Consider the following 16,507-nt stretch of genomic DNA (forward strand, 5'->3'; position numbering starts at 1 on the left):
CTGAATCTGTGAAATGTCAGATATCTTTATATGGCTTTATATAAATAAAATCAGAAAGGTAAAGGCAGGCAAAGCAAAGTGAAAAATCTTTGAAGACAGCAAAATTGTTTGGCCCAAAGGAGGTTTTTCTGTTTGTAGGCAAACATCTTTTTCCTGCTCCCCTAAGTGTACTTCTTCCCCTTTTTGTTCCCTCTCCTTTCTTCTCATTAGTTCTGTTGCCTGCACAGATGATCTTGTTCTATTTCAATGTCCAATCACACAAAACCTGTGGCTCACATGTAGTCCTAATGACTGCAACAAAACCAGTCTCTATTTGGGGCGAGACACAAAACGGGCATTATTCATGGCAAGGGTAATTTGCATTTTGTGCTGTCTGCTGACTGGGATCTGAAAAGACCCCATGCAGACATGACCCAGATATCAAGACATTTAGATTCTTAACATTCTTGGATTTTCCAAAGGACTTGCAAAAGTTCTAAACAGATGTTTTCTAAAGCTTGTCTTCCTCTTACATCTGTTTTATACTGTAGCTAAAAGTGAATTTTAACTTCATTGCATCCCAGAGGCCTCAAGAATCCAGCCTGTAACCATGCTGCTTCCTCTGTGACAATAAGCAATGAACCAGAAGTCAGAAAGAGGCTGAAAATCAGAGTTTGATGGCATTTGGCTCTTCCAGGCCAAGTATTGTTATTAGAGCTGTATCACTCACTCCAGCACAGAAACTGTAGTGCTTCCACTTGATTTCTCAGGAGCAAAGAAAGGCAATGATCTCAGCCCAGTAATAATAACCATTTGAAAGAGTTATAGACTGCATTCTTGTTTCAAATCCCTACCTGAGAATCAAAAATCCCCAAAATGCATTGCTGCTTTTTAGGGCTGACATCTTCATGGGCCACAGTGACTCACCGCGTGATTTTGCAGAGGTTCTGAAACATTTTCTCAGGATTTTGTCCATCTGGTCCATCAGTTTGTCCTGTCTCCTCCAGCTGCTGCACCTTCTGCAGAGCTACACTGACAGCATAGCGCAGGAACTCAGTGCTGGAACGCAGAACTGCCAGGCTCTCCTCGTGGCTCTGGGCATTGTCCCTGAAGAATCAAGGGCACTGTCAGAGAACTGAGGATGCACTGAAAAAGCATAGGGAGGGCCTATGAGATTCAAAATCTAAATATGCACTTACAAATAAAATCGCTAGCTGAATTCAGGGTGGAAGAGACCCTTTGTTTTTGTAGCTTGTAGCGAACACTCAGAGAATAATTCTACCAGCCTCTCCAAACATACTAAAAGACATGTTCACAACAGATGTCTGGCTCTGTTCCAGAAGACTGGAGCTCAGACATGGGAGTTTGCTGCCTGGGAATGGCCCAGGACTGGAAGAGCAAAGACTCTCCAAGGTCTCACAAGTCATAAGCAAGGTCCAGGAAAGCTGGTTTGTCAGTACCAGGAGCTGCACAGCTGCAGTTCCTACCTGGACTATGATGTTCTCCAGACAGCAAGTACTGTTAACATGTATGCTTTGCACAGAAATGGAAATGCCTGTATTGGATATGCAGTGCACAAGACAGCCAGCACACAGACACCACTACAGAAGCTTGTGAATAGGCCTTAAAGCTTCTCCAGATATGACAGTTTCTCACCTGAACAGAGCTGTGAGCAAAGTAGATACAAAACCCATGGACAGGAAGCTCCGTGCAGTTTTGTTGCTCGAGGTGGATTTGTTCTTTCCAGTTTTCTCCTTCAGGATTTCAGAGAGTTTGTTGTAACATGTGAACAAGCCTAGGACATCCTCAAACTTGTTCTTACTGCAATAAAGTAGTAGAAAGCATTAGTGGAGAAAATCCAGTCTTAAGATTGTTTCCCATTTGAAGCTTCAGTTGCCAAATTACACAATGACACTTTCTGTATGATAGTGACAGATGACATCTTCCTGCCTCCCTACCACAGTACACTTAATCTGTTCCTCCCTGACCCGCTCTTCTACAAAATGTCACATCCCATCTCTCCAACATACAAAAGATACTCCCAAGGTTCTTTGAATGTGCCACAAGGGGAACACACTCAGAAAACATCATTCTGATTCTGTGTTGGTACCATTATTCTGAACTCGCAATGAGTCTGTGTCCTCTAGTCTGAAGAGACAGGCACAGCCAGCTAGAGCTGGAGGGCAAGATTTGATGTTTTACCTGAAATTCCCTATGTTGAAATTGTACTCAATCAAGACCTCACAAATTCCCATCACCTGGATGGCATAGATGTTATTCTTCACACCAACGCCAGATGACAGAGAAAAATCTGCCGATTTATCCTAAGAGGTAAGGGAAACATGTGAAAAATCTTTTCAAAACCTGACAAGGACTCAGTTCTTTTTCCACTGAGTCAAACTGAAAATCTGATTTACCAGTTCAAAGTCTTCCAACTCGCTCTTGATCATTCGTCGTGTGACAGAATCGAGCATCTCTTCAAAGTTTTGCTCAAATCTCACATCCTCCTCCTCCTCGTCATCTTCAGCTCCTTGGCACAGATGCACAGTACTCTTATACCAGGCAAGACAGTGCTGGATACAGCAGAGCAGATGGGCCTGAAGGAAGCAGCCACACAGTCACACTCAGCCTTCTAGCTGGAGGTCACTGGCAGATAGCTGGATGCAAAGAGCTATAAGCTGCCTTCAGAGGTTCACCTGAGTCTCAAGAATATGCCTCATTCCCAGAATGAGGAGATCTGTAGTCCTACACACAGCTACTCAGTTCCAGCTTCAGATAATGTTGTCTGCCTGAGCTTGCCTGTAGTTAACTCCCACTGCTCCCTCAACCCAGCTACGTCAGCTGCTGAAGGAGATGGAAAAGGAATTTCCAGAAAGGCTCTCAGTCTAGCTGACGTGTCTGTCCCTTTCTGGTGGGCTACTGCAGTGCAGCATTGAAGCTGGTCATTTTGGGTTATAGAGTTTGTTTCCGCAAAACACTTCCTTCGGGGAAAACAAAGTGAGGAATTTGAGTTTGTTTCCTTGGAAATCCAATGAATTGTTGAGGTCTCATCAACAACATCAAAGGAGCAAAATCAAAGGGCAGATTCCTCCTCCTGCTACAAACACCCTGCATGACTATTTTACCCAGAAGTAAGGTAAAGGAGGGGAAAAAAAACAGAATAAGCTCAATAGAGAGTAACAGAACACCATTCCTAGGGAATTTTTTCACACAAGTTCCACAAACCACTTTGCTAACAAGCTCTAATAGATAGCCTGAGGCAGGGGTGAGATGCCCAGCTCTATTGTCATTAAAAGAATTGCTTCAGGCTAGAAGAGGCTGAAAAAACGCAAAGTATTCAGCTCATGTAGCAGCACAACTAAAACGCTATGGAACAGATGAGCTTGCAGCTGTGGCTAGCCAGTATAGCTCTTACCAGTGGTTCCTGCAGAAAGATTTGATTTCCTTGAGCCATAATACATCCCTCAAGTTTCAGTGGAGGCAGGAGGTCTGGCTGGGGCAAGTAATATTGCTTTATCTGTCACAGAAAACAAGAAATAAAAATAACCAGTTACTTGGTAACTGAGCCTCTTAGGTTGTGTTTCCACACAGGATACAATAGTCTTTGTACTCCATTTTACAGAGGGAAAACTGACAGTATGATAATGGCATGTGCACCTGAGCCATGTCACCTGCTCTACTACTAATTAAAATCTCCTTTTGAGTTGCTCATTTACCTCTCAGCCAGCTAAAACAAGTTTATCTGACCACCTGCTGTTGTCTTGATACATAACATCACTTGCACTTCATCCGCAGTGCTACCCGCTGCAGAAGTAACTGCTCCTGTTGCCCATCACCCGTACTGACCACTTGGCCCTGTTCTGGCATCCAGCTTCCTGACCTAAGGGTGCATATCCATGAGATACTGTGCTTGCACCAATTCCTGGCTGCTCAGCACACCACTGGAAGGAGAGATGCTGTGTGCTGATATAGGATCAGAATCGAATAGGGATACTTATATATACAATGATGTGATAAAATTTTATATATTTACACCAAGTTCCCATTAAGTGCCCTCTCCTCTGTTCCCAAAAGGTACCCTGGCTCTGTTGATGTTCCTTTCTCAGACACTATACTGTTGTGGGAAAGCTAGAATTAGTCAGCATGAACTCTATGGATGATTAAAGGGAAGAAAATTACTTGTCTCAAAGAAAGCACAGCCTGTCCAATGGACTAAGGAAATGTGATTGTCTTGTTGCCATGAGCAACATTGTTGGAGGATGAGTTAATCCTCCCAGATCCTACAAGGACTTGGGTATTCTTCCAATGGGAAGACAGCAATAATAATTAATGTGTCAGCACACATCTTTGGGGAACTACGGGAAGGTAACAGCAGAGCACTGCTAAGGAACAGGGAGCATATAGAGCACTTCTCTGGGCATCACACTTTTCACAGCATCTCAGACCTGAAAGACTGGAAAGGGCTCCGAGAGATCCTCTCTTCCACTCTGCGACAGGATATGAACCAGTCTCCAGACATTTACCTAGTCTGCTCTCTCAATACAGCAGGGATTTGAACACCTCATTAGAGAAGTGTTGCACCACTTAAACATGTTTCCAGCATAACAGAGAACTATTTTCTCAATATTTAACCTGAATTGCTTGCTATACTGGTTGCAGTGCAGAATTCTCAGGGACTCTGCAGCAGTACTTTACCTGGGACAAGAGCATTTCCATTATAGAGCTGGTCAGCTGGGAGTTCCTGCGAAGGACATCATAAAAACCCTGAAGACAGGAAGGATAAGTTGGCTTATGCAACAAAGAAAATGAATCACATGCATAATAAGTTGGTGTCATACGACAACAACGACCCTTTGGCAACCACAAGGAATGATGAGGAAGTAACAATGTGCTCAGTGTAAAACCCCATACCTGGCAAAGCAAAGGCACCACAGAAAGAAGGTATGAATCAGAGAGTACGAATTTCCTCACAGGGGCCCTCTCACTAGCTGCATCTCCCTAGCAGTGGTGGCACCAAGCCCAGAGTTACTTTCACTGCTATTTAACACTAGCACTAGATCCAACTTCAAACTGTGAAATCCTGCTTCAAAGGCAAAGCAAGCCAGTGGGGAAACTGTAGGAGGTAAAAAGTCCTTCAGAGAATACTCAGCGGATGGATAAAGCAAGCACAAGTCTTACAGCAACAGTGACGAACACACCCAAAACTTGCAGCTCACCAAAGGTCAATCCAACCAAGTCAAGAAAAAAAATCTCTGATCTGAAGTTTTCCTTTTTTCAGGCTCATACCCCATGGTTACATCAGGAGCTAAGATGCGCACCCAAGAATGGCTCTCAATATTGGGCCGTTTGCCAAAAGAAATCAAAGCAGCAGACAAGCCTTTATTGAAAGTTGCAGAAGGAAGAGGAGAACAGACAGATCCCTGATGCAGTCTCTAAGGAAGTTTCCCCATACTCTCCAATCCGGGTTTTCTTCTGAGTCCACCACTAACTTCCAACAACTCTGCTTCTCCTAGTGCCTGTTAGAACACTACTTCCCACTGGGCACCGAACATATTTCCCATTTCTTCAGTCCCACCACAGAAAGAGACACACTGATGCATTTTTGCTCTTAAGCAATGAGATGAGCAAGATACATCAATGTGTCTTTGGACTTATAATGGTACAAAATAAAAAGAAACCAAAGGATTAAAAAAACTTTACTCCTTGGTACACGTGTCCCATGAAGAACATAACTGAGATGATAGGTTGTTTTCCACAGTAATTGTGATCGTTATTTACCTGGAGCTACAGTAGAACCAGACAACAGAAGAGCTAAAGGCTGTTTAAAAGGAGATTGAAGAAACTGTGTTACTGTGTTTACCTCGTATAACATAAGTCGAACATCCGCTTGCTGGCTCAGACATCGCCTCAGGCTGCCCAGGATTTCAAGGCAGAAGGCCTCATTAGCTGCAGAATTATAGCAGGCATGAACATCTGCCTGGACCTGAGAGGGAATATTAGTCACGTTATACTGGTTACAATTCTCAAATATCACCACACAGAAACAAGGTGATAAGGAGCCTGGCCCCTAAATAATCACCGAAATAGTCCTTAGCGTGCTGCCAGGCTCTTTATCATTATCAAGGACTACTGTAAATGTTCCCCAGAATACTGGTGCTGTAAGTCAGAATGATTCAGAAAACCAACATCCCTAGGCCAGCTTGTCTCCGCACATTGCATTTCCTAAAGCTTTTCTTCCAGAACTAATCCTTGCTGAAGTTATATTTCTATTTTGGGGAAACACTCTGCTCGAGCTGTTTCAAACAGTACATACTAGATGTGAGACTGTCTTATATGTCCACGCCAGGGACTGCTGAACAGCACTTACCTGAGTGGCACCAATGGCCTGACTGCACTGGGAAGAGGCCAAGCTGCCCAGAACCTTAAAGTTTCTTAACAGAAGCAAAAACCCAGCAACCGCAGCTTTACGAGCATCGAGCTGCCTGTGAGTCAGGGGGAGAAAAGAGAAGTATTAGGAAAAATGGAAGCACAAAGCTCAAAAGTAAACACAAGACCAACTCAGCAATAAAAATGGTCCACAAACACAGAGTGACTGGGCCCAGGAGAACTGTATTCCCCAAGAGGGCAGCACAGTCCCGAATAGTTAAGAACTTGGCAGTTTGCTGGGAACTCTCTTGGTCTACAATCTCACAACATTCAATTTCCTTTCTGTCCTTGCATTGCTCACACTGAGGGAGAGCCCCAAACCAAGACTCAAGCATTTAATGTCACCTGAAAAATGGAATAGGGAAGCCTCACAAAGCTCAGAGTTTTATTCCTTACAAAAAGCTAGTGTTTCGCTTTGCTCACCAAAAGTCTGGGTCTTTCCCAAGACCAAGTCCCTTGCCTTGAATAATAATTCCAAATCATGAATTCTGCATTCATAACGAGGCAGCCACTGCCCAACAAAATCCAGTCTATGATCATAGCATTATGGAGACAACAGGATGGCTCACTGAAAATATTACCAAGACAAGAAGCCTGCTTCTCTGACAGCTTTGTAAGGGATCAGTCAGGGGGAAGGTGGAAGGTCAGCATTCTTATCATTGGTTCCTCCTAGTCTCTCCCTAGCATCTGGAGGTATTCAGCTGTGTACACACATGTTGGAATTCATTTTAATTTTGCCTACTTATTTGGAGTTCCCAACAGCTTTCTGTATTCCCAAAGCCCATTCAGCTGAGGGTTCATGTCTCAGTTCAGTAGAGCTGTGACAGTATTACAGTCCTAGGCTAAAGAGGTAGGAGATGTCCCCATCCACTTATGGGAAGAAAATAGTACGAAGACACTTAGCTGAGACAAACAAACAAACAAAAATACTTCTGCTCCAAAAACCTAAATGAGTAGTAGAAATCTTTTCAAAGAATCCCCTTCCCAGCTTACCTCGAAAAGATAGCTTTTTGGAGAACAAGTATCAGGGAGTCCCTTACTGACATGCTGACTTTGAGCAGAGGCTGGAAAGGAAGATACGTTTTGGAGAGAAAAGCACTAAGGCATGCCAAGCCCTTGGGGCATATGAGATCATCTTCCTCAGGCCCATCTGGCCCTGCATTTCCAATAGTGTCATGAGTACAGTAGGAGAACCAAAACATTTAAAATTAATATAAAAGTAAACCTAGAGAACTGTAGCAGTGAGGACAGGTTAGTGAGGACACAGTGCAAGAGTCTTGGAAAAGAACTGTTATCCCGAGACTGGATGAAGCAGGTAAAAGTTTAGTGCCAGGGCCAGGCAAAGAGAAATACTGACATGGAGCTTGGAAGGAGAAAAATCAACCTGACAGCTACAGCTGTTCAGCTAAACACTGTGTACTTAGTTTTCTACGCTGTGCAGCATCTGGGCATCTTCCGGATGAAAGGTCAGCACAGAGCAGTTTGGGTACTATGCCAGACCACGCCATATGCTTTTTGCTAGAGGGCACATGCAAATTCATGCTTGAAGAACAGTTCCATGCTACAGTGAACAACGTACAGCAGAGTATGAAGGCTTACCTTCTGAGGAGGGTTATTAGATCATGCATATAATTGTGGCCTAGAGCTGTCACTGGAACTAAACTAGCAGGATATTCATGGAGAAATGCAAAGCTTTACCTGTACTGCCCGGAGGAGCCCTTGCACTGTATCAATGGGCAGAAAGGACAAATTGTCAAAAGTCTCTGTGACTTTGGAGGATGAAGTCTGAAGCACAAGAGGAGCAGACACAACAATATTGGACAGCAAGTCTGAAAAATAAAATGACAAAAGGAGCAGCTACTGCCATGGGGCCAGAGAATTCTGAGCAAAATATGTCTATAGAGCTAAGAATTACAGAATAGTAGAAGTCCTTCCATTACATGGATAGTTCATGATAGGATGACCATTTAAAACCTGAGCTCTGCAGGAAGCGTAAAGCACGCACAACACAGCTGCAGGGCCTCAGCCCACCAGAGGGCACTGAGGTATCAGAGAAGAGGCTGCAGCATAGGCACCTCAGCAGCCCCAGCACACGCTCAAGGACCAGGAGGAAGGCAAGGCCAGGAACATGTAACAAGTTACTGACTGATGGATACCAACTTTCTGTGCGTCAGCTGTTCCATGGCAACTGCCTGCAAACATGTTTTTCACCTATGATGAATAAAAGGTAATCTGATGCAGCTGACACCTCAGTAAAAGGGGAAGGAATAACTAATTTTCTTGGCTTTAGTCCACTTCATCATTTGTTCTGAGGAGCTATGTTCCAAGCGTCCACAGAGCAGGACACATTCTCTTCTCTTTCCTGTTACCTATGAAATGGCTGACAGGAGACGCTGCTTTTGTGAGGACTCTGTTCAGGACCTGCTCAAGAATATCACTTCTGATGGGTTCATGAACCTGAAATGAGAAAGATACATAAAAATTAAAACCTACGTAAATTTAAAATATTCCTGCAGTTCAAAGCACAGGCATTGTGCAGTACAAAGCAAATCCAGATCTAACAGGTGAGCTGGGGCTGGTTCCCAGAAGTCCCCTTTCACCTAATTTCACTGATTCAAATTTCATCCCAGTACAATCAGAACCCACAGAGAGAGACACACAAAGTACACTCGGAACATAATGAATCAAATGGTCTGTGGGATGCAAATTTATCACTTTGGTGAGAATGCTGGTTGCAACACCACCTCTATCAGATTTTCTTTCTACCTCTGAATTTCTCTACCCCGCCTGCAGTTTCTTAGAAACTGTGATAGGGATTACACAGATGTCATGGTAGCTGGCACAAACTAGGATCAAGTCTTTATGAAGATGCCTTCTCCCAGCTGGATAGGGGCAAATACGAGACTAAATCTAGTATTGTTTGTAAAACACTAATGATAGATACAGCAAGGCAAGGTTTTGATGCCATTTACTGGGAGAGACTAAGAACAGAGTTCCTGCTTACATCCCAAAAAAACCTCTCCAAAGCATACACTACCTTAAACGTTTCCAGCAGGATACTTGCTCCCAGTTTGCACGCCTGCTGGGCTGGCATTTTTGAAAGGCCATAACTGGTATCAGCAGCTTTTCCTCCAAAGGGCTTTTTTGGTTCATATGATTCCATTAGGTTGAAGCCAAGATCCACCAGGCCCTGAGTAACATAGTCCCAGCCAAATGCACTAAGGAAAACATTAAACAGACCAGGAAAGAAACAACTTGGTCATCAAAAAGGTTTAGATCAGAGTAGTCTAAAGAAAAGTCTTCTGTAGTCATGTCAAGGTCCAAAGCAGCAGTGAGAGATGCTTGATCACATCAGGGAACATCCATCCCTCACAACCTCATAACTGTCTTCAGGCTGAGAGGTAGGCGCTCAGCACAAAATGTCTTGCAGTCCTGGTTCTCCAACCACCAGACTTCCTTTCCAGTCCAAAGGTTTCCTCACTACAGGCAATGATGTGCACTCAGGTCTGATCTGAACATGACAGTAGGCTACAGTCAGGATGGACAAATATCCTACTGATTGTAAGACCTTCAAGTCAGAGAAGAAAACAGAAGAGGAATTCCTCACAACAGACTAAAGGACAACATCTGAGGGGGGAGTAGGGGCATATTTATACAGCTGCATTTTGTTGCCTTATTTTTTTTCTCAATTCACCTGTATAAAACTGGGATAAAAACTTTGGATTGTGACACTGTTCCCTGCTGGCCCCTGGTCAGCAGTATTTAGCAACCCAGAGTATCCTAGCAAGCCTGGAGGCTGGCTGATATTGTGCCCATCTACAAGAAGGGTTGCAGGGAGGATCCAGGGAACTACAACCCTGTGAGTCTGACCTCAGTGCCGGGGAAAGTCATGGAACAGGTGATCTTGAGTGTTATCATGAGGCACATGCAAGAGAACCAGGTGATCAGGCCCAGTCAACATGGGTTCATGAAAGGCACGTCTTGCCAAACTAACCTGATTGCCTTCTATGACAAAGTGACTCCACTACTGGATGGGGGAAAGGCTGTGGATGTAGTCTTCTTGGACTTCAGTAAAGCCTTTGACACAGTTTCTCACAGCACTCTGCTTCAGAAACTGTCTGCCTCTGGCCTAGACAGGTACACACTCTCCTGGGTTGATAACTGCTTGGATGGCCGGGCCCAGAGAGTGGTGGTCAATGGAGTTAACTCCAGCTGGAGGCCAGTCACAAGTGGAGTTCCCCAGGGCTCGGTACTGGGTCCAGCTCTGTTCAATGTCTTTATCAATGACCTGGATGAAGGCATTGAGTGCACCCTTAGCAAGTTTGCGGATGACACTAAGCTTGGTGGAAGTGTGGATCTGATGGAGGGTAGGGAGGCTCTGAAAAGGGATCTGAACAGGCTGGACCACTGGGCTGAGACCAACGGCATGAGGTTTAACAAGGCCAAATGCTGGGTCCTGCACTTGGGGCATAACAACCCTATGCAGTGCTACAGACTAGGAGAAGTCTGGCTAGAAAGCTGCCTGGAGAAGGACCTGGGGGTGTTGGTTGACAGCCGACTGAACAGGAGCCAGCAGTGTGCCCAGGTGGCCAAGAAGGCCAATGGCATCTTGGCTTGTATCAGAAACGGCGTGACCAGCAGGTCCAGGGAGGTTATTCTCACTCTGTACTCGGCACTGGTGAGACTGCACCTTGAGTACTGTGTTCAGTTCTGGGCCCCTCACCACAAGAAGGATGTTGAGGCTCTGGAGTGTGTCCAGAGAAGAGCAACGAAGCTGGTGAGGGGGCTGGAGAACAAGTCTTATGAGGAGCGGCTGAGAGAGCTGGAGTTGTTTAGCCTGGAGAAGAGGAGGCTGAGGGGAGACCTTATTGCTCTCTACAAATACCTGAAAGGAGGTTGTGGAGAGGAGGGAGCTGGGCTCTTCTCCCAAGTGATAGGGGAGAGGACAAGGGGGGGATGGCCTGAAGCTCCGCCAGGGGAGGTTCAGGCTTGACATCAGGAAAAAATTTTTCACGGAAAGGATCATTGGGCACTGGAATAGGCTGCCCAGGGAGGTGGTTGAGTCACCTTCCCTGGAGGCCTTTAAGGGAAGGGTGGACGAGGTGCTGAGGGGCATGGTTTAGGGAGTGTTAGGAATGGTTGGACTCGATGACCCAGTGGGTCCCTTCCAACCTGGTGATTCGATGATTCTAAGGCTGAAACTTCCTCCCCTCCCAAAGTCCACCGAGTGTTCTGCAGGACGTGGCAATAACTCACCTACTTTTTACCACTTCCAGAATTACAGCGGTTACATCATATTGTTGAGGAAATAAATCCTGCAGAAACTTGGAGGCCTGAAGAATTTGCAGGTCCTTGCAGCTTCTTGTGATTGATGTTTTCAAGAAATCAAATATCTGGAACACAAAATCATTGAGTGTGAGGAAATGATCTTTGAAATGGGAACTGTATAGTCTTGGGTACGTTCCAGTAAGAGCACCAGCCAGAGCACAAGTTTCAGTAGAGCCTGCCAAAAATCTTAACTCTCTTCTTTCTCGGGACAAACACACCAACCTCATTAAGTGCCTCAAGGAGGGTAACTTGCTGCCAGATACTCTTTAGGTGGCCACCACCGAGCCAAAACATTAAAAAAAAGGAGACATTGCTTTTCTTCTCATCCTACAATACCAACCCACAGGAATCACAACCCTGGAAAATCCTGATACTGCTCTGGGGTCCTTCATAGTGTTCAGTAAATGACAGCACACCAATGATCTAACTGCCTCCCCACAAACATCCTGAAACCCTTTTCGGCCTAATTCTTATGGAACTATCACCTGACCATGCTTTCTTTCCTTTACAAGGAGTGTACTGTACATGGAAGTTCTCTGCAAGCTTATCACTCACATACCTGCTCTTGCAGTCTGTGTTTTACCGCAACCGACAGCAAAAGAGCCACGCTGAATGGACACAGGGCTTTGCCAGGGTCCTTCTGTTGCTCAGTCTAGAAAATAGCAAGCAACAATCAGAAAGCTTGTTATCTTCAACTGCAGCATCCTGCAGGTTCAGGGAAGGTAACAGGCCCATATCACACTGACGTTGCAGTGTAAGAAAGGCACACATCTCTTCAAACATATCATAGCACTTGTTAAAGTGAACAAGACTGTGATCATGAAAACTATTAAATCCTTTCTACAGATCACAGAATGGTTTGGGTTGGAAGGGACCTTAAAGATCATGTAGTTCCAACCCCCACATAACCAACTAAATTTTAAAAACCCTGCTTCGACATCTTCAAGAACAGTGCCTGCTCTGTCTTTGTCATACCTTTAGATGTTTGATTAGTTCCTCGCCTAGGTCCTGATCCAGGTTGATAACAGAAACAATATGGAGAATAACAGTGCCTTCCACATGGCAGAGCTGGTCGAGGGGTGTTGTGGCTACCTCAAGGTCTGCTGATCTATGAGTTTTGTCAGAAAAAAAAACAAGCCATCCAAAGCCATAAATCATTTCTTTTGTATCAAGGAGGATGTACTTGTACAAGGTTTAACAATTCAAATTCAAGGAGCCTTGGATAGGACCAGGGTGACTAAAAACATCCAGGTAGTAAAGAAAGGGGATGACAGAGAGAACTTACTGTGGAACCCTCTGTTCTTCCTTTTGTCTCTTATCCAATTGATTGAAAAAACTGATGATTCCTTCTAAAACAGTCTTCTTGCTGCCCTGCAAGGCAGGACCTTACATTAGGCCACTGCAGGGCCTGCAGTATCTCAGAGAACTACACTCTATTCTCACACCAATTACAAATGTCACAGCATCCTTCATGGCAACAGAGAGTGAACAAAATCACACTTGAGAACACTGAAAAAATCCCAATCCTCTCAGCAATCTGGAAGGTCTATGCTCATCCTTTACAAGATCAAGATTGTATCTTCTTCAGCTTCTTCAGGCTAGAGGGAGCTAGAGAAAAAAAACCCTACTGATGTCCTGCTCTGTCCTGCTCCCTGCAGCACAGTTTGGGAACAATCACAATCCCTGCCAAATCCAGCCTATTGCTCAGTCTGTATGTACTTTCTTTTCCTCATAGTATATGCTTAGGAGGAGGCCAGCTCCTGTGAGCTTTTACCTTTGCAGAAAGCAGCAGCAGCTGATAGACCAGAGGAGGAATTTCCTGCAGGTCTAATTTGGAGAACATCCTAAGGACCTTTTCCACCACAAACTGCAGCTCCTCTCCCGATAGCGGAATATTCCTGTGAATCAAAGGTACAGCCTAATCATTTTCACTAGTTTCCTTCAGAATGCCACAGCAGATTCAACCCATAATTAGACAAAGGAACCTAATATACAGACAGGCAGTGTGCATTCCTAAAGTCCTCACCAGAATAAGTTGCCACAGATCCTCAATACCTTTCCCCCAGTATACTCTTCAACTTTCGATGCTCCCGTCTCCTTCACATTGTGTTTGTTCATTAATGTACTGTTAATTTATCAAGGCTCACTCACAAATGCAATAAATACCACAATGCCATGCCCGGTCTCTGAGGCATGCTTGTCCAGCTGTGTTTTGTACCCAAAGCGATCCAATGTGGATGTTCATCATCTCAACCGTCCATGAGGCTGTTCCTGTTATGGTCAGACCTCTTACTCGTACAAGCCCCAAACTACTAATTCGTATGAAAGAGGAAATGGACATGACCACAACACAAGAAAACGGTGATGTTGAAGGCAAAAATAATTACCTGAACATGTTGGCAAGATGTATTACATTCTGAGGGTCCCACCTGGTAAAACAAAAAAATGCCAGAAAATTGAGAGCAAGCAGAATCATCGCTTATCTCTTCCTTCCTCATATGCAATTATTCTCTGTCACCAATTCCCATGTTACATTCTGACACTGAGGTTAGAAGCCAGATTTCCACCAGAAATCACCACTGCCACCCTTACCACCGAGAGTTAGAATGATTCTGAACTGTCCCAGCCTCCACAATAACAAATATCAAGACAGGAATAAAAACAAGTACTTCCTGAGACCAGTTCATGCCATACTATTACAAGATCTGGGAACAGGGTGTTCCCTTGCCTTCCCAGCCAGGGAAAACACTGTGACAGAGGGTACAGTCTGAAAGATGACAGAACAGGACAGAGACTGTGATGTCCAGCTCATCATGATGCCTTTTTCAAACCACAACACGAAGCACACTGTTTTGCCATGTAATTAAGAGCTGGTGGAGATTGGCGTACTTGCTGGAGCAGAGGGTATTTATCAGCTGTTTCTTAAACTCTTCCCCATTCAGTTCACCTGAAAAAGCAAAAGTCTTTTAGTAACCAATGTCAAAGGTAGGGAGGACAGGCTGGGGAGAAGGAACTGAGAGGGGTTACCTTTCCCATAAGCCAGGCTCTCCTTCGAGCTGGCCAGTGCAGTGAGAACAGTGGAAAACAACTCCAAGGATTTCCCATTAGACAGGTTGCCGCCTTTGATAACATCGACAAACAGGGTGGCAAGCTCAGCTAAGGCATAGCCTGGCAGCTGACGAGCCTGGGAGAAGGTACAACAACATGAAAGAGCCTGAGGCAGTGCACAGAATCTCACACATACATCCAGACCGTCACCAAAACCCAGCAATGGACAGCATTTCTTACAGCGAAATGTTCCCATGAAAGGGAATTTCAGCCCCCAGATCTCTATTTTGTACTATCCTTTACAGAACAGAGAAGTAAATCAAGCTGATACACTTATAGGTTTGGAATTTTGAGTCTAAGTCTAAATATCCAAAGATAATCAAATTTACACACAAAACAAATTCCAACAACAGCTTAGTCCAGGGCAGATCTGTGGAAAGGACACGATTTCTTTTCCTCAGTGGCCCCAGTGAAATGTCTTAATCCACATATGAAAGGATACCAAACAGACCCCAGGAAAGCCAGTGCAAATGAGCTTCTACCTCCAGCATCAGCAGTCCTATGATTTCAGACACCTTGCCCAAATGTAGGTCCCCTGACTCCACTAGTGGGACGCAGTGCTTGTAAACCTGAAGCCTCCTGAGAACACCACTTCGCTGGGAACAAGGGGAGCCTTATAATGAGAGAAAAAAAAAGAAAACAAATGAAGAATAGGGAAAAAAGAGATATTTAAGGAACATGTTACTAAACAACAGGAAATCAGCAGAGCCAAATTATCACCACACTGCAACTATTTTATCTATCTGACAAAACAGATAAAACCAGACCACATGAAATAATCTCTTGAAAAACTAAAGCACTCAACACCATTATCACACTCTGTGAACTTTGTGGTTCACTTAGTCTGCTGCCTGAGATTGAGAGGTGTCAAAATGTTAAGAAGCATCAGTTTGGCCATTAAGTCTCAACTGGCCGTCTCTGTTCTACTCCAAAGTAATTAAGGGCTCCCAAAAGGAAAGCCCACTTACAACAGGTTCATTACAAACATATAAGTCCAGTTTCTTCTTTCCTGGATCTGTTTGTGGCAGTCCCATTTTCCTGTGACAGCCCAGAAGGGCTGGTTCTTATGACAGGTGACGCATCCTCAGGCTGCTCACCTCTCCCTCCACCAGGTCGCCTGTGCCCCGCTGGCCGCCAGTGGGTTTGGGGCCACAACCCCCCTCTCAGCCCACCCCTCAAAAAAGATCACAGAGTCACAGAATGACCTGAGTTGGAAGGGACACACAAAGGTCATCAAGTCCAACTCCTATTCCTGCATAGGACAACCCCAAAATTTACACCACGTGTCTGAGTACAGTGTCCAAATGCTTCTTGAATATTGTTAGTCTTGGCACCATGATGCCTTTCCTGGGAAGCTGTTACAGTGCTCCACCGCCCTCTGAGTGAAGGATCTTTGCCTAATATCCAACCTAAACATCCCCTGTCGCATCTTACTGCCATTCCTTCCGGTCTTATCATTTGTCACCAGAGAAAAGAGATCAGTGCCCGCTCCTCCTCCCTCCCTTGTGAGGTGGCAGTAAACTGCAATGAGGACCACCTCAGTCTCCTCTTCTGCAGGCTAAACAGATCGAGTGACTTCAGCCGCTCCTCATACAACTTCCCCTCTAAACCCTTCACCAACTTTCTGGCTTCCTCTAGACCCTCCCCAGAAGCTTGATGTCGTTTT

General features: G+C 44.8%; 2 protein-coding genes across 4 annotated transcripts in view; one reads left to right on the plus strand and one right to left on the minus strand.

The window, feature by feature from the left end:
• MFGE8 (milk fat globule EGF and factor V/VIII domain containing) overlaps positions 1-16,507 on the plus strand; it is a 115,514-nt gene that overhangs the window by 22,496 nt on the left and 76,511 nt on the right. The gene's annotated exons all lie outside the window — the stretch shown is intronic.
• FANCI (FA complementation group I) overlaps positions 1-16,507 on the minus strand; it is a 37,532-nt gene that overhangs the window by 8,397 nt on the left and 12,628 nt on the right. For all 3 annotated transcript variants that reach the window (XM_054078063.1, XM_054078062.1, XM_054078061.1), the window contains exons 3-23: positions 15,324-15,454; positions 14,761-14,917; positions 14,623-14,680; positions 14,121-14,162; positions 13,508-13,631; positions 13,019-13,104; positions 12,709-12,841; positions 12,293-12,385; positions 11,662-11,798; positions 9,443-9,623; positions 8,775-8,862; positions 8,104-8,234; positions 7,399-7,469; positions 6,347-6,461; positions 5,840-5,962; positions 4,675-4,743; positions 3,395-3,496; positions 2,397-2,576; positions 2,182-2,303; positions 1,636-1,800; positions 907-1,086 (exon numbers count right to left, since the gene is read on the minus strand). In XM_054078063.1, the coding sequence (XP_053934038.1) occupies positions 907-1,086; positions 1,636-1,800; positions 2,182-2,303; positions 2,397-2,576; positions 3,395-3,496; positions 4,675-4,743; positions 5,840-5,962; positions 6,347-6,461; positions 7,399-7,469; positions 8,104-8,234; positions 8,775-8,862; positions 9,443-9,623; positions 11,662-11,798; positions 12,293-12,385; positions 12,709-12,841; positions 13,019-13,104; positions 13,508-13,631; positions 14,121-14,162; positions 14,623-14,680; positions 14,761-14,917; positions 15,324-15,454 (2,488 nt within the window). The remainder of the gene's footprint in view (positions 1-906; positions 1,087-1,635; positions 1,801-2,181; positions 2,304-2,396; positions 2,577-3,394; positions 3,497-4,674; positions 4,744-5,839; positions 5,963-6,346; positions 6,462-7,398; positions 7,470-8,103; positions 8,235-8,774; positions 8,863-9,442; positions 9,624-11,661; positions 11,799-12,292; positions 12,386-12,708; positions 12,842-13,018; positions 13,105-13,507; positions 13,632-14,120; positions 14,163-14,622; positions 14,681-14,760; positions 14,918-15,323; positions 15,455-16,507) is intronic.

Source organism: Cuculus canorus, chromosome 12 (assembly GCF_017976375.1).
Source record: "Cuculus canorus isolate bCucCan1 chromosome 12, bCucCan1.pri, whole genome shotgun sequence".
Taxonomy (NCBI): Eukaryota; Metazoa; Chordata; class Aves; order Cuculiformes; family Cuculidae; genus Cuculus; species Cuculus canorus.